Consider the following 18,553-nt stretch of genomic DNA (forward strand, 5'->3'; position numbering starts at 1 on the left):
TAATTTGAGGGCAAAGACGAAGGTTTTCAAGTGGGTGTCGAGGTAAGGAAGAATGACTGAAGGATTTGGAGAGGGGCTAGATGTAACTGGAATTGTGGGCCAAGATAAATGATGCTCTGGCAATCATTTCATTGAAAAGAATAAGTTTAGAGATTTGGGGCCCATGCAAAGATCTTAATAGTAAGAATGGAGTGGAAAAGATGAATTGTGGAGATGATTTCCACTTTTAAACTAAAGATGATCTATGGAAATATCACAAAATAGCCACACACATATCTGCAGCCTTTTCTGTGTGTGAGCCCAAGCTCTAAGTGTTTGTTACAGGTGAGTGCAATTATTAAGAATCATTTTGTTTAAAAGAAATTGTCAGTAGAATCTGATCTGATATTATACAAATGCCTTAGGTCAGGTTTCATTAATGTAGGACTAGAAGAGGCTATCTTACCTAAGCAAGTCTTTGTTAAAAGCCACTGCATTTTTTTTCAAGGTACACTGTTGTATCAAGACTGCATATTTGAAGTGGTGCTCTTAAATAGTCTGCAGTGGACTACTTAAATTAAAGTAAGAGCATACTTCAATGCCAAGATTTTAAAAAACAGCTACTATGTTCATTTTTAGACACTTCAGCTTGGGTCCAATATATTTGAAGGATCACATGTAAATATAGACTCAGGAACCTAACTTTAGGAACTTGGTTCTTAAAACCTTGGCCTAAAGTTATATGAAGAGATCATTCCTTTATTTTGAAGTTTTTATATAGTTATCTCCTATCTGTGTGTTCCTAAATTGTGGAATTAGATGAGAGTTCTTGTGGTGCACAGCCTATATTTTTTTCCTTAAAATTTACCAAATGCTTTGCAAATGTAAGTTGTGAAGATTTGATACAGCACCAAATCTGTTTGAGCTAAAATTATAACGGTTAGTAAAACAATATGCAAGTGTTCTTCATTTTAACTCTGGCAGCTAATCATGTATTTCCTTCGTTGTCACATGGCTGCCTTTTTAAAGCTAAGTACTTGTATAGCAAAGGGGGCCATATTATCTGAATACCTGCCTCTAAAGCATTTGAAAACAAATAGCTATCTTTCTTCCGAGCCTCCTGGAGAAAAGGCTTAATTAGTTAATTTCTTTATATTTATGCAGATGGTTTGTCATTTGTGAGGAACATACTGAAGAGAGAGCCATGTCAATTAAATAGATTTTGCATTTAGTTTTTGAAAATCTTGTGGTCGCTCTTCTGGGTTTGAGCTCTGTAGTGCACGTCTTTTTTTTTTTCTTTCTGTGAAAGACTTGCAGTGCTTGCAAGCCTCCTACTTCTGATCTATACTTTCAGTATTATGGTGGAATGTAGCAGCTATGGGAAGTCCATGTAGGTGGAGGGAGAGGCAGTTTTTCAAGAGACCAGAGCCAGTCCCATGGAGGGCTTTGACAGTCAGGACACACACACTGAATTGTAATTTCTGTTGGCTCTCCATTGAGTACAGGGAACGAAGCACCAGGGTGTTCTGTTCAGAATCATGTAGCTAACCAATCTGGCTGTTGCATTTTGTACTAGCTGGAGTTTTTTCCATGTATGCCTTCATTCTATCCTATCCCGGAAGGGCAGGAGGATGCCTCTTATCGTTATAAATGCATTCATGACTGCTACTTTTGAATCTACTGAATTCTTAGAAGGGCATTCATGTAAGCAGATCAAATTCTGCTTTTTTTGTGTAACATGCTTGGTCTGTCCTTCTTTCTCCTAGCTCTCTTTGTTGAGGTACACCAGAGTTCACTGCCGCCTGTGCTGCCAGGTGTGCATGTCCTCTGGACACTATTCCCTCCTGAGGCACTGTAGATAGTTCTTTAGAATTCATTTGTTCATTTAAATGCAGGTAGTCCATAGCAGAACGCACAACATAATCAGTAAAGAGCTAGTCTATTCTATGCATGGTACTGGATTCCATCCTCAGATCCGTGGTTGGGCTACTGGCTGTTTTAAGCCTGCGAAAGGAGCCTTGATCCACCTTTTGTTTATCAGTTTTCTGCTTTTTATTACAGGAGAAATGTGAGCAATTGGGCCCTCTCTGGCTGAAACTTCTAATACTTAATTTGTAGTTCTCTTTCACCCTCTTGTTTCTTCAGTTATATGGCTTGTCTAAACCTTAAATTGTAAGCTCTTTTGCACAAGGGCTACATCTTCCTCTGTGTTTGTCAGCACCTAGCATGATGAGGCCCTGATCCTAATTGTGTTCTTTGAGCACTGCAACAACACAAATACAGAAAAAACGTCGTTTCTGTTGGCGTGTATAGCATATGTTGTACTATTCTGCCATCTTCTTAATTTTCACATAGGAGAAATCTGGGTAATCAGTTTAAAAATGGAAGTTTATAACTGTACTCACCTGAGCAGCAACTGTTCAAGACTTAAATCTCCATCTCTATGCATTAGCTGAAAATGGTTGTCTGCCTCAAATTGTGATCTCTCTGTAGTTGCACTTCAAGTGGGTCTCTGGAGGGGAGAAAAAAAAAAAAAGAAAGAAATTGAAGGGATGGATGGTGGCTGACCCTGAGCAGGTGGGCAAGGTGAGACAGTGAGATGCAGTGCAGAGGTCAGGCACAGAGTGGCTGAGGAGTGCAAGCACTGTGCATTTCTAGTGCAATAGTGGCTCTGGCCTCAAAGGACAGAGAGGTGGCATTACGGTGGGGCTGTTCCCCTACATCAAAGTGCACTGGCCAAAAGAGTTAGCTTGGTTCTGGAAGGTAGTGCATACCTCATTCTTTCCCAGGTTGGCAGAGCTGCTGTATTCCTTGGAAGCCCAGGAAGAATTCTTGTTAGCCAGGACGCATTTTAGCTGGGGAGTCCTACTGCATCTGATCTTGGTACAATCTCTATAGACCACTGACTGAACAGTTCTTAAGTACAGGTTTTAATATGGCATCACGTAATAACATAACAATGGCCATGCTGGGTCACACCAATGGTCCATTTAGCCCAGTGTCCTGTCTTCTGACAGTGGCAAGTGTCAGATGCTTCAGAGGGAATGAACAGAACAGGGCTATTTCTGAGTGATCCATTCCCTGTTGTCCACTTCTAGCAATCAGAGGTTTAGGGACACTCGGATCATGGGGTTGTGTCCCTGACCACCTTGGGTAATAGCCATTGATGGATCTGTCTTCCATCTACTTATCTAATGCTTTTTGAACCCAGGTATAGTTTTGGCTTTCACAACATCTCCTGGCAACAAGTTCCACAGGTTGTCTGTGTGCTGCAGGAAGAAGTATTTCCTTATGTTTGGTTTAAACCTGCTGCCTGTTAATGTTCGATAGTGCCTCTGGTCATTTAAGAGCTGGCTTTTTAAACCCTTCTTGTCCCTGGGTTAGCCCTGCCCTATTGTCAAGAGATCTCAAAAGGGTTAGGAATCAAAGGAAAGCAGGCTAAAACCTCGTTAGTAAGATCTCAGCCTACCCAAAACAGACCACACTTTAACTTTCAAGCAAGCAAGCACACAAACTAACTCACCCCAAGGATCTCATTATCTCTCCTTCACCTGAAGAATTCCCTTGCAAAACTCCCATTTACTACTCCTGTTTGCTATCTCCCTGCTCCTGTTTGCTAGTTCATGTTTTGCACCAGTAGGAAGGAAATACTCGTACCAGTGTAAATGCTACTAAAGATACCATATTGACAGGATTCCTACTCTTCAAAGAGTGTTTAGTGTGCATGGATACTGGCCTTTCTGTTCCTCAAGACTGAAGAACTTTGAGGGCTTTGAAAGCTTCTGCGTATTAATGTGCTAAGTAGCTGAGATGTGAGAGTAGGAATCCACTGAGGTAACTCAGGAAGTAGAATTACTGAGAGTAACTATCCCTTATTTTAATAGTTTCAGAAAGCAGTACAAGACTTACCTTCTTTAGCCAAATGTCTACCTGGTAAGGTGTAAGTAAACCAGAGGCACCTATTTCGAAGTGCATATCTAGCATGGGGAGCAATTATTGCTGCTCATTTTGGGGATTTATAAATTGGTCTGTGCTGAGCACACATCGTGGAAATGGGTGTACTATAACTTATTTAAAACATGTTTGCTTTCTTTTTCACAAGTCATTTGAATAAACATATAAGGGTCAGGTTTCAGAGTAGCAGCTGTGTTAGTCTGTATTCGCAAAAAGAAAAGGAGTACTTGTGGCACCTTAGAGACTCACCAATTTATTTGATAAATCTCCTCACTGTATTTTCCACTGAATGCATCCGATGAAGTGAGCTGTAGCTCACGAAAGCTTCTGCTCAAATAAATTGGTTAGTCTCTAAGGTGCCACAAATACTCCTTTTCTTTTTTGCATATAAGGATCAGTCAATCATATTTTGGACTTTGTTAGCTCTAAGGTAAAGGCTTTGGGGATCAAAATAGCCAGGCATTCCCGTGAGCTCAGGATATTTAGTTCTGGTGTAATTTCACTTAAAGCAAAATTGTGCTAATTGGTGGTTGGTTGATTTTTTTTTTTTTTTTTTGGATTTTTTTTTTTCAGCAACACATTTCACTGTGGGCTACTCACTGGGTTCTATTGTTAGAGGGATTTACAGAAACTGTCATGTTAAATTTTTGTATTTGGATTTGCAGAAGCTGACAGTGGCCTTGGAACAGAAGCCAGATGATGCAGAGTATTACTGTCAAAGAGCTTATGCTCATATTCTTCTACAGAACTACTGGGGTAACATCTCTTAAACTATACTGTGTATCCCTTTAAGACCACATTATGACATTCCTTACAGAAAGATGTCTTAAATCAAGCAAAGGATAATGATAGTTCTAGAAATTTGTCATTTTTAAGCAAAGCAACCCACATTTGACACTAATATAGCTCTTCCGGTATCTGATTACTTCTGGTCTCTCATGGAAGCTTTCCAGTTCTAACTTTCCATTTAGTGTGTTGAGTACACTAATGAAAGAATAACCCATTCTTTCAATTTATTGTTTAGTTACTTTAGTTACTATATTTAGATTTCAGATAGGCCTTAAACCCTCTCCTTATTTTATTAAAAGTGACGTAACACTTCAAATATGTTCTGTTTTGAGAAAAGTTTCACTTTCTAAATGGTTCCTTGTGTCTGATCCAGTTCTTAAAAAAATAAAAATAAACCTTAAATTTTGAATAGAATTGGCCTTGGAACAAACAGCTTAAGCCCTGACTGACTGACTGAAGGTCACAGTCCATTGCACTTAGGGGGCAGAGCTGCAGAATGAAGGATAGACTAGCTGTATGCTTCTGCGGAATTCTGCGTCAAAAAATTAAAAATTCTGAGCCAAAAAATTAAAATTCTGCACACATTTTAAAATTCTGCAAAATTTATTTGTCAAGATAGCACTCTATATTCACACCAGTTTCAATTATTTTGGTAATTTATTTCAGGGTACCTGTCAGCAAGTATGTCTGTAACAATACAGACACACACAAAATTTCCCCCAGGAGTAGAAAGTTTAAAGAAACTCTTGTGACAACCCAGTTCCTGCTTCTCTGCCCCTCTCCCCTCCCAGCCCAGACACTCACACCCCTTTCCCCTCCCGCCCCTCAGAGCCCAGCCATGGGCCCCCTCCCCGACCCAGACACTCTCACCGCCCCCCAAGAGGTCAGCTGCACCCCCTCCCCTCCCCACCCCTCCGGTCCGGACATTCACAGACCCTACGCCCCCCAGATCTTCGGGATCCAGAGGGAGAAACAGCCAGTGCCACCGCTTCCTTCCTTCAGGTCATGCTGGGAACTGCAGCTGCTAGGAACCCTCCTTTCCTTCCCCCTGGCCTTATCTTCTATTTGTGAACTGGGATCTGCTGGTTCCTGTGGCCCCTAGTGGCGGCCAACATCTCTGCAGCCCATTTCTGTAGGGCAGTGTTTCCCAAAGTGTGGTATGCGTCCCCTGGTGGTACGTGAAAGGGTTTCAAGGGGTACACGGCAGAATTTTTTATTTTACTTTATCATAGGTTTTTTTTAGCAGCAGAAAACAGTTCACTAAAATTTAATATATAAGAATGGTATACATTTGTACAGTAGAAATGCACACAAGTTTACATTGTAATTATTATGATAACACGTTCAGTAACATCTAATAGCACAGCAGAGCCGACGCAAACCACGTGTGCGCATTACCGCGGCTCGGGCAATACACTTGCATTTGTGGCATGCGCAGAAGTCATACTGACGGATAAAAGATAAAAGTGAATAACTACTCGTAGTAATCTAAAGATCATAGCAAGTACATACTTGGTGTGTATTAATATACAAAATTTCTGTTTTTGTTAAACCCATTTACAATGGATAGCTGGCTAAAAATGGGAAGTTTGAAGCGTACAAAAGAAAATTATGAAGGAAATACGAATGTTAGTGATAATTATACTGGAAAATGCAGTGATAATGCTACATCAGACAATTGTGACAACAAAATTAGTGAACCATGTGAACCGTCTGTAAGTTTATTGAACGTATCAGCTGTAAATAAAATGAAAAAAGCCTGCAAATATGTTGAAGAATATCTTAAACTGGGATTTTCGTGGACTGGTGATGAGGTAGAGCCTGTTCCACTATGTGTGATTTGTTACTAGACTCTCACAAATGAAAGTATGAAACCATTCAATTTAAAACGCCATTTTGATAGCAAACAAAGAATACGAGGGAAAACCTGTAGAATTCTTCGAAAATAGGCGCAAAGATCTCCAAAAGTCCCAGAAAACAATTTGTAATGTGATGGGAGGTGAAAATATGAAAGCTTTGGCAGCTTTATATCGTGTGGCATACTTAATTGCAAAGTCCGGAGCTGCTGAAGTGATTGGCGAGACATTAGTAAAACCTGCAGCCAAATTAATGGTGCAAGTGATGATTGGAGACAAGGCTAGCAAAGCTATAGGTTGTGTCCCCCTCTCAAGTAACCCTGTTCATCCTAGAATCACAGATATGGTCGAAAACATAAATTACTGTCAAAAGTACAAAAGAGTCGCTACTATGCACTGCAAGTGGATGAATCCACTGATATTGTGAATTTAGCTAATCTTTTGTTGTTATTTGTCGGATACGAACTGAATAATGAAGTCCATGATGTTTTGTGCTGCCAACCTATGCCAACACATATAACTGGAGAAGCTATTTTTAAAGTTATTGATGACTTTATCAAAAACAATGACTTGAATTGGAGTCGTTGTGTTGGAATAAGCACGGATGGCACCAGAGCCATGATTGGTTCGAAAAAAGGAGCTGTTGCACGTGTAGAAGCAAAATCGACTCATTACATTCACAGGGAAGCACTCGCCACCCAGAACATGCAGGCAGATCTAAAGCAAGTACTGGATGAAGCTGTGAAAATAATCAATTTTGTGAAAGTCTGCCCTCTGAACACCTGGCTGTTTTCTCAGCTTTTTGATGAGATGGGCAGTGATTACACACAACTCCTATTTCACACTGAAGTGCACTGGCTTTCGTGTGGAAAAGTTCTGAATCGCCTGCTTGAGCTGCGAGAAGAACTGCAAGTTTTTTAGATGAAACGTTTAACCTGCGAAACCGTATACCCGACTGGAAATGGCTATGCAAACTAGCATATATTGCAGATATCTTTGCTCATTTAAACAACCTCAATCTATCTTTGCAAGGGAAACTCATGTCCATATTCCATGTTCAAGACAAAGTGAATGCCATGGTCACAAAATTGAAATTGTGGCATAAACGTCTTAGTCGTCATGAACTGGATTCCTTTCCATCTCTTCATGATTTAGTAATAAACTCGACTAACGAACTTGATAACGATGTGTTGCAAATCATGAAGCAGCATTTGGAAAGCTTGCGGACAGATCTTTGTAAGTATTTCCTTGAACAGGATGGCATCTTTGAATGGATAAGGAACCCTTTTATCATCAATGTTCAAACCTTGCCAAATAACCTCTCTGCTTCAGAAGAACAGCTCTTGGAGCTGGCTTCAGATAGCTTCCTGAAAACAAAATTTGAGCAAAATACACTGACGTCATTTTGGTTGGGGGTTAGCTCTGAATATCCAGCTCTATCGGGCAAAGCTGTCAAGTATCTTCTGCCTTTTCCGACCTCGTATTTGTGCGAGATTGGATTCTGTGCGCTGGTGGGCATCAAAACAAAAAAACAAAATTGTCTTTATTGACGTGGAGCCCCATCTTTGTCTTAAGATCACAAACATCGACGCAGATATCGCTGCAATAGTGTCTGGTCAAAAGCAGTTCCATCCCTCACACTGAATAGTTTGGTTTGTACTGAAAATTTTTCAATACTTAAAGAGTAAGTATTAAAACTAGTGCTTTCTTGACTAACCTAACCAAACCAACGTATTTTAATTTCGGAATGACACACATTCACTTTTTTTTATATATATATATATATATATACACACACACACACGCTGTTCTGCCAGACTGTTGATTCGCTTCTATTATTTTAATTATTTATAGTACTTTCTATATGTACTTATTATTTCTATTAAAATCTTTTGTTTCAACTGCATGTAATATAATTTTGTATTTATTTCTAATATTCATTTAATCCAGAATGAAACGAATTAGGGGTGTGTTATAAAAATGTGGCTACCAAACCCCTCACCCCAATTATCTTCACCGGAGAAGGCGTATGCCAGTAAGACAAGTGTCTCAAAAGGGGTACACAACTGCTGTAAATTTGGGAAACACTGCTTAGGGAAAAAGGGAAATTCTGTGTGCCCAACATTAATTTCTCAAAATTTTGCATTGCACAGTAGTGCAGAATTCCCCCGTGAGTAGCTGTAGCAGATTTGAGTGGTGAAAATATTATAAGATAATTTCTGTACTTCAATAGCATGTTCAATAAATTTTTCTGCATAAACTGAGAAAACTAATACTAAACACTCTTCATTTAAGATGTGAAAACGGAGCTCAGGAATCTAACTGTAGCATTAAGCCCAAGCTACTTGTTCACTTAGGCAATGCCTTTAGTGTTTCTAGAATAGAGTAATGTACTTTACATTAAAAAAACATGACTGCTTATTTGTAGGATCTCTGCCATACTTTTGAAGGTGTGAGATTATGGCTAAATGTTTAGGTGGGACTGAATTGTCACTTTGCCTTTTAGATCTTTACTTTAAGATACGTAACTGGAATAATGCAATTCTTAAGAGACTAACATGCAAAATTGACTTCCTACAGATGCTGTTGCAGATGCAAAGAAGTCCCTAGAACTCAATCCCAATAATGCCACAGCTTTTCTCAGGAAAGGGTATGTAACCATTTAAGAAGCCACAGGCAGAAAGTTTCCATTTTCCATTTTTGAAATATATTGTACTCATTCTAGCTCTACTACAGTTTGCATCAGATTGCGGTCTCAATTGCCCTTTTATAGAAGGCAGACTAAATAAATTAATGCAGTGAGGGTCAGTCTCGAGGAGTGGGTGGGGGGAGCATTCATAGCTTTAATCATTTGGATCTTTATAAGTATCTGTAATAGAGCTCTTGTATTATTAGACAATGTGCCAAATTCCCCCACATTTCTACCTTTACAATGTTATTCTGTTCTTAGCATCCCAGTTAATTGTAACTTATAAATTACAGTTGTGGCAAATTTGTAGCTTTTGTTTATTAACAGCGAATTTAATAAGTCATGTACTACTTTTCCATCCAGATACAGTGTAAAGTAAAATATACTATGCTTAGCGGAAGTGTGAATTCGATTGGAAACATAACTACTGTGCCCTTGTTTTTCCTGTGTGCATGTCAGGATAAGTGAATACCATAGCAAAAACTATGCTTCTGCTCTAGAGTCTTTCAAAGAAGGACAGAAATTGGACAGTAAGTATTGAAACTACACTTCTTTTTGCACACTAATCAGTAAATATTTAAAAGGTTTTATATGAGGCTCAGGTTAAATTGAAGAACAAGATTTTCAGAAGTGACTTAGGTGCTGCAACTTTTGTATACCCAGCTAGACTCGTGTGAAACAGGCGTAACTTTTGGGAAGCACAGAGCACCCCCTCACTTAAAAATCAAGCCCTTTTAAAGCATCTAGAATTGGCCACAAAATATCAGTAGTCACTTCTCAAAATGTAAGCCCATGTGTTTCAGTTCCGTATGGGTTAAATGAGGATATTTCCCTGCTTCAGACATACGTTGCGGATAAATTCAGGTGTTTGAGGTGATCTGGTATTATGGTGATGAGCATCATGGAAAAGCCTACAAATAGACTGAATTCCTCTTATACAAGGTGAAGTTGTAAACTAAGTAAAACACAACTTTGTCTGCACAGTTTCTTGGAATTTACACAACTCCAGATATATGTCTGAGCTCATAAACTATGTTTGTGACTCTCTTACCTTAGATTATACTGAAAACTACAGAAGAGTGTTTAATATCCCCTGTTTTTTTCATCTCTTAACTTACTTTTTGGTTGGGCTAAGGGCCTAGTTTTCTGTCATATGGAGTTACTAATACATTAATCTCTGGATTCCTGAACTCTTAAATCGGTGAAGTATGGAGCTTTTGAAAAACTGGCCTTTTCTCCAACTTTTTTTTTTTTTTTTTTTTTTTTTTGCATCTTGCTAAATTTTCAGCCTCCAATGACTTTCTGTGGCAAGGAATTCCATAATCTAATTATGCACTGGGAGAAAAAATGTTTTCTTTGTCAGTTTTGACTTTTCTACCTTTCAGTTGCATTCAGTGTTTCCTTGTTTTATGAGATAGGGAGAACAGAAATTCCCAATCTACTTTCTGTATGCCATTCATTATTTTTATAGACTTTCATTGTGTCCCCTCTTATTTATCTTCTCTGTACAGTAACCCATTCCAATCTTTGCAATCTTTCTTCTTATGAGAGTTTTTCCATGTCCTTGATTTTTCCTGTTGCCCTTCTCTGAACTCCTTCTACTTAATTGTGCAATATTCTTTTTGAGATGGGTGATCATTACTGTACACAGCCTTCCCGATACCATTGCAGCATATAAAGGTATTATATTCTCCATTCCATTCTTATGAATTCAAACTTTTTGACTGCAGTGGCATATTGAGCAGGGGTCTTCATTGATCTGGTCACAATAATGCCCAGGTCCCTTTCCTGAGCAGATTGTTAATTTAGAACCCCCTAAGGTGTATGAGTAGTTTAAATTTTTTTCTCCGGCATGCGTTACTTTGAATTTACAGATATTTAATTTAATTTGCCATCATGTTGCCTAGCTTCACCTGGCTTGTTTAGGTGTCTCTGAAGTTCCCTCACAGTCTTCTCTGATCCTTGCTAATCTAAATAGCAAAATTTGCAGATGTCAGAGTTATCTCACTAGTCCCCTCCTTCCCCCCCCCCCCCCCCTTCTCTCACCCTGTAACGGCTTAACTTTTTTTTTTGTTTATTCATGTGAGACTAGGGACCTTGTCAAAGGCCTTTTGGAAACCAGTCTAAAATAAACTGTAAACCTGTTCTCCTTTACTCTCTACTTTATTGACTAGTGAGATGCTATTTTCTGTTGCAGAAATTATGCTGGTTAGGTCTTGTCTCATATAACACCTTCCAGGTATGTTGTATTTTGGATAATAGTTTTAACCAGTTTGCCTGGTACAGATGTAAGGCTTACTGGTCTGTAATTCTCCAGTTTACCCCTTAAGACTTTTTTAAAATAGAGGTACAGCATTTATATCACTCTTGTTCCAGAGGGCTGGTTTATAGTTAAATTTCATACTTTTGTTAGCACAGCTCTTTCAGAACTTTAATGTGTATAGCATCTGGGTGTAGTGACTTATTTCTCTCTTAAATTATCAGTTTCTTCTAGCATCTCTTTTTAATCTTTGATAATACCTCATTTATTTCAAGAGAAGAGCAGGGCCAAGATTGGAATCTCCCCAACACCCTTTGAAGTGAAGACTGATGCAAAACAGTCATTTAGCTTCTCAGCAATGACCTTATCTTCCTTAATTGCTTCCTTTAATCCCCTGTAATATAGCAGATCCTCCAGTTCTTTCACAGGCTTCCTGCTTATGATGTACTTGCTGATATACTTACAGAATCTCTTTATTCCTTACACCTTTTGCAAATATGATTTACTTTGTAAGCATATGTATTATTCAAACACAAAATGTGCACACTGTCCTAAAAGAATACACTTGAGTCCCTGGCTTACTAGGTAGGTCTGCCAGTCTTTTGGATTTTCCCTTAAATGATGATTTTCTTTTCATTCTCTATAGAGTTTCTTCAAAACCAATCAGGTTATGCTAAGATCGCACTTGATATTAATCTGACTGGAAGTGAGTGCAAGTCCCTTTTAAAATTGATGAGATTTTGAATTTAGCTGTCTTGGCTTCTGTGATTTTTGTATTTGCACCATTTTTGACCTTTTTCATGCAGCTAACTGATACAACCTCCTTTGCAAACAGACTTGTTTTAGAAATCTGGATCTTCAATTTTAAATGTGAGAAAAGAAGGAAGAAACTCAGTATTATGGTCCATCCACTTCTGATCTGAATGATGTTTCAGAATGAAAGATTATAATCATGAAGCTCAATGGCTCAACCTGCAGGCGTTACTGTACGTTTCAGTGGTGTCATGAAAATGTCTTGCTTGTAGGCTCCACGTTATGTTGTTTCATATCAACAGACAAAGTTTTGTTTAACGGTGGACTTGATTTTCAATTAATTGGGTTTTTTCAGCCTTTGGTGAGATGATCATAAATTCTGTTTTGTTGTCGCTATCAACTCTTGACAGTATTTGTTTTACTTATTATGATCTTTATTCTATTGAGTTACTTATATTCCAACCACTTCAACTCTAGGCAAGTGGTCTTACAGTAGTAATATAAATTAATCACCTATTTGCAAATTTCACCTTTACTAAAATCATAAAGACTAATCATGTAGTATATTCAACCATGTAAAGACAGAAAAATATTAGCCAGCTTTATATAGAATTGTGTCATAGGATGCCCTGCCACCTTCAAGATGTTGCTAGATTCTAGCAAACAAAGCCCCATTAAGATCTTGAATATGCTAGAAAGGGTTTGCCAGTGTAGCTATGCTGGCAAACACTCCTAGAAGAGACACATCTTATACCAGCAAAACCCAGTTTCCTGAATAAGATAAGCTATGTCTATGCTAGGGCTTTTGCTGGTATAACTATGTCAATTATGGTTGTGATTTTGTTTTTTTACGCTCCTAAGTGACCTAGCTATGCTGGCAAAACTGTTAAGTGAAGACCAGGCCTAGTAATCCACAGCTGCACCCCAGTCCCTACTTGCTAATCACCAGTGACTTCACCCAGTAATTTGGGGCTTCTAGCAAATTCTCTCCCTGTCTTATTGTTGCTTAATAGAGAGCTAGAATCTTGATTTCTCTTCCCTCTTTACTTTCTAATACAACTAGAAACCCCTAGAAAAACACATTAAATTGTGGGTCATCTGTAAACTTTTCTTCACAATTTTGGAGTACCCTCAAATAGAGTGGCTTTTCTGTACTTGTTCAAGTGGAATTCATGTGGATGAGTATTTGAGGAGATCATTCTAAGAACAGAGGAGAGATGTTTACCATCTTTGGGAACAGTTAAATGGAAGTGGTGAAGAAGCCTGAGAGCTGAATACTAGATTTGGGTCAGTTCAAACTTAATTTAACTTGCTAACTGAACTACTAGTTAGTTCTAAGTGTATTAACATCCAGCCCAACAAAGCTGGGGAGTTAGTTATGTAATTAAACACTAATATCAAACATAGTATAATTGGTTTGAAGGAGTCCTGACACTTAATATCTAGCCTTCTATATTTAAGAATCAAAACAAAACAGTTCCATTGTTGCAAGTCTGCCCTTTATGCATCCTCATGACAAGTAATAGTACCCATTTTTAGAGTAGTAGATTTGAGATAGTGAAATGTTGTATATTCAATCTCTTCTAGATGTGGATACTTCTTTTACTATTTGGATTAAAAGATGCGAAGAAACACTAAACAGTAAGAGTGGCTTCATTTATTTTGTACTTGTTTTGATATTTGCCATGCTTTTAAACATTTTTTTTCAAAATCTGAAATCTTTATAGCACTTGTCTTTGTTTACAATAAACTACTAGGTGCTCCAATTGTTTCTGTGAGGACTTTTTTTGCTTAACTTTTATAAATGTTTCTTTAGATTTTTGAAGGAAAAAATCCATGTGAGAATTAGTCATGCAGATGGGAAAAGTACCTATTTCAAGTTCAGACTTCAAGAACAAAAATCCAGATATTTCAGAAACTTTCATAGTTTTAATACAAATCCTGTGTTGGTAAATCTGCCAATGAACATAATCTTAAATAAATCCAATTTATATTAGGAGCCACACAGTTTTGACTCCTGTTGCCCTTGTGTAGAAGTACATGGAGACGAACTTAATGTAAGAGCTCTGTAGTGATGTTGGAGCATGTCTTGCGCTCTGTACCCCAAAATAGAAGCTTGCAAGATTGATAGGTGCGGCACTGGAAAAAAACAATGGAGAGTTAAAGATTTGGGCCTCCAGTTCTCTGAAGGCTGTTTCCTTCATCAAAAGAACCATTCTCATCCATCTAGCTGTGACACCATGATAAAGTAACAATAGCCATGCTCCTACTAGTTGCTGGGACCAGCTTTGATCTGGAGTAGTAATGTAGTGTTCAGTGTGAGAGCACTGTCTGAAGCAGTGGTCAACTTTTTACTAATTCTTCATGTGGGTTGACCAGTCTAACAGAGCATGCAACTTAGTGCAGCTTTTCCCGCACTTTGGCACAGCTTACTTTTCCTAAGTTGCCCAGGGGCTTCATAGATGTGTTGCCTGTGGATATGAAGGAGTAGCTCATAAGTCTACTTTCTCCTCCACTGTGACTTTATCTGCAGACTTACTCCCTTCCTGGTGTGCACTGGGAAAGAAAGATCAGTGGGGGCAGTATAAGTTGATATTAATTTAACAACAAACAGCAGAGGAACATAACTCTTTTTGTCGGTCTGGTACTTATCCTTTATAGGGCCCTACCAAATTCACGGTCCATTTTGGTCATTTTCCTGGTCATAGGATTTTAAAAATCGTAAATTTTATGATTTCAGCTATTTAAATCTGAAATTTCACTGTGTTGTAATTCTAGCGGTCCTGACCCAAAAAGGAGTTGTGGGGTGGCCACAAGGTAGGTGAGATTGCGGTACTGCTACTCTTACTTCTGCACTGTTGCTGGTGGTGGCGCTGTCTTCAGAGCTGGGCAGCTGCAGAGTGGCAGCTGCTGGCTGGGAACCTAGCTCTGAAGGCAGAGCCACCACCAGCAGCAACGCAGAAGTAAGGATGGCATGCTATGGTATTGCCACCCTTACTTCTGCTGACAGGTGCTGCCTTCTGAGCTGGGCGCCTGGCCAATAGCTGCTGCTCTCCAGCCGCCCAGCTTTGAAGTCAGCGCAGAAATAAGGGTGGCAATACGGCAACTTCCCTAAAATAATTCTGTGGACACCCCCCCACCCCCCGCAACTCCCTTTTGGGTCAGGACCCCCAATTTGAGAAATGCTGGTCTCCTCCTTGAAATCTGTATAGTATAGGTAAAAGCTCACACAAAAGACCAGATTTCATGGAGGGGAGACCACCTTTAACGGTTCATGATGCGTTTTTCATAGGCATGAATTTGGTAGGGCCCTATTTATATCATATAAAGATGGCCTCAAGATTTTTCAGTGGTTTCTCTCTTTTGCTGAAGAAATAACAAGAATATCAAGTCTTGGCTGTCTTGATTTTGCTGGAGGAACACTTTGGACTGTGGTTGGAGTTTTTTTCCATTCTCGAAGGGGAGAGGATGTCATGTCATATGCCACACCAAGCTTTTCTTCCAAGTATTGAGCTTGTTCTTGTCCCTGTTTTACTCAATCTGCTTAAACACCTTTCTCCCCTCTCAGCTGTTCATGTTTTAGTCATCTTGTGATGTCATTTTACCTATTCTCCAGAGGATTTTCTAGCAAAATTAGAATTCAAAACATGGTATTTTTAATGTTAGTAAAGCAGAGTTCTTTAAAACAATCTTTGAGGCACCCTCGTGCATTATAAAGAAGCAAAAAGCAGTGATTTTTTTGCTTTGCTATTCACTTCTTGAAAGAGGGACTAACCTTAAATATCTCTAAATTAGAATTTCTGGCAAAAAAAAATTTGTAAGGTTTGTATGGAAAAAATTCTCATAGTATGGTATTGCACAGTTAAGGTTGCCCAAATAATTTTAACTCTTCGTTGGTTAAACGTCATCACTCTCTTCTGTGAAACTAGAGTCCTTATCAGAATTATCTTACAAACTTGAGCATGAATGTCTAGGGTATGGATAACAAGGTACCAACTATTGTAAAAGATCTTAAACCAAAGCTTTATGTGCTGATTTGCCAAAGCCGTCATGTCATAACAGAAGTTTGTTACATCTTCACTTGTTAGGAACTACTGATCAGAAGATGCAATCATTCTGTTAATCAGAACATACTTTTTGTTGCAGTTGTCCTTTCGCATGACTTTTGAAATTGAACATTTGAAATTAAATCCGTAGATACAAATAGTGTTATGATACAAATACAGAATCTTTCTGAATAATTGAAGAAAGTTGAAAGAAGCAAATCTACCTTGTAAATTAAACATGTTGCTCTTTTCTGAAAAATGCAACTTGTTTTTGTCCCTACAGAAGGATCACAGACTGAAATGGTAAGGCGTTTTCCTTAACATACTTGCGGCTTACTCTTAATTGTGGCACTAAACAAGAGCATGTTTTGAGACTTTTCTTAGTTGCTTCATATTAACAGGCTCTAAAACTAACTAACTTAAGCCTTCCTACTGTATAGCATTTTTTGTGGGGGGTTAACTTTAGCCTAAAGTCCTGCTCTTTGTTGATGTCAGGCTTATGGAGGCTCTTACAAAGGATTAAACGAGCACACAGTTCTAGCAGTTATATCAATGTGCATACGTTTTATAATAAAGCAAGTCTAATTTTTTCCTTTGGACAATGGATGATTAATCTTGCAAGATTAATCAATTCCACTTAAGCATTCTAATTGCTTTTAATTGTAATTTATTAAGTGCCTTAAAAGTGCATGAACTGTTACTTAAGCAGATTTTTATTCTGCTGATGCTCTAGTTCATTTTTCAGTTGCCTCTTCCTACTGTGCACCATGGTAAAACCTTTGAACTTGTGTCTCTAGAAACAGTATCAATAGTATCTGGCATTCGAAACTTATGTTGGTCCTTGAGACTGTTACTCTCAAACTACTCCCAACTTATGCATATTGAAAACAGGTACTATGTGGAAAGTCTGACAAGAGTAGTGTTATACACAAGGACAGTGGCCTTGTGGTTAAAAGGAAAAGATTGGAAGTAAAGAACTCTGGGTTACATTCCCAGCTCTACTGTAGATTTCCTTTGTGATTTTAGGTTACCCATTTAACCATTGTCTCTTTCGTTAGCTGCAAAATGGATGTAATACTTACTGCCTGAGAAGATGGCTGAACTGAGAAGTTGAATTACTATTTATAAAGCACTTTGACTTCAGCACATTCCAGTTGTTTATTTTCTGCTGGTTCCTACATAAATGGTTATGGGACTAATCAGGAGATTTGTTTTCAAAATGTTTGTTTAACTTTGTTAATGCACTGTGCATCAAGAGGAGAAAAAGGCAATTTAGTTGTTAATGTACAATGTGTGTATATAATGTTATGAATGTTTCTTTGAAAAGTACATCATGATACAGTGAACTATACTAATTTAACTTTTTAATGTCTTTCAAATGTCATATGCCACAATCAGACTACACAACAGCAAACTCAGCCATCAAAAATCAAGTAAGTCTTTTTTAGCTTTATTACACTTTACATAATTTAACAATCATTTTATATAGCATTTGTATTAAGCCGTTATTCCAAATTGTAAATTTAGTCTGTTCTGTAATGCACATGTTAAAACTAAATTCTGTACACTGGATCAGATATGTTTGCTGATTGTGTTTATGGTTTGGATATGGGTAAATACCAAATCTTCTCTGAAGCGGTAAGGAGCCCTAATGTATCATAAACTTCAGACTGTTTAACCTGGTATTATTACATTATTTATTAATGTATTAATATATTAATTTATTTAGCTATGCTTAGTGTGCCTGTCCTCCGAGTATAAGCTTCAGAATCTTCGGAAGCAATGACTTTATTTAGCATGTCAACACTAAACTCCCCAACCCGTCCTCTCAGAAAATGTATTGGTAGATCAGCTTTTCAGTATGTCCTAAAAAGTCCATGTACACAGGCTGTTGTCAAGCCAAGAACTCTCCACTGAAGATGATCAGCTCACAGAACATATCTAGGGATTTGGGATTAGGTATCCCAACTGATGTTCAACTGGGGCAAAACATAGTGCCTCTCAGTTGTACCTACCTTAGGTATTGCTTAGGCATCAGAACAGAGAGATTCTCATATATGCTTCATACAATATAAATTGATGAAAAAGTGAACTTTGTAGTAATAGTTGACAGATACTTGTTCCCTGATATTAAGTATAGGGTGAAACTAGTACCACTGTGGTAATTGATGACTGACTGCTATATGTTGCTTGTAATAAAATGGTTTTGGGTCATTCTCTTTGCATT

General features: G+C 38.3%; 1 protein-coding gene across 1 annotated transcript in view; it reads left to right on the top strand.

Moving 5' to 3' along the window:
• Positions 1-18,553, top strand: part of SUGT1 (SGT1 assembly cochaperone of MIS12 kinetochore complex) — a 49,780-nt gene that overhangs the window by 2,088 nt on the left and 29,139 nt on the right. Inside the window, exons 3-8 of the mRNA XM_048851520.2 lie at positions 4,599-4,689; positions 9,159-9,228; positions 9,727-9,797; positions 13,868-13,921; positions 16,610-16,629; positions 17,725-17,759. Of these exons, the coding sequence (XP_048707477.1) occupies positions 4,599-4,689; positions 9,159-9,228; positions 9,727-9,797; positions 13,868-13,921; positions 16,610-16,629; positions 17,725-17,759 (341 nt within the window). The remainder of the gene's footprint in view (positions 1-4,598; positions 4,690-9,158; positions 9,229-9,726; positions 9,798-13,867; positions 13,922-16,609; positions 16,630-17,724; positions 17,760-18,553) is intronic.

This window comes from Caretta caretta, chromosome 1 (assembly GCF_965140235.1).
Source record: "Caretta caretta isolate rCarCar2 chromosome 1, rCarCar1.hap1, whole genome shotgun sequence".
Taxonomy (NCBI): domain Eukaryota; kingdom Metazoa; phylum Chordata; order Testudines; family Cheloniidae; genus Caretta; species Caretta caretta.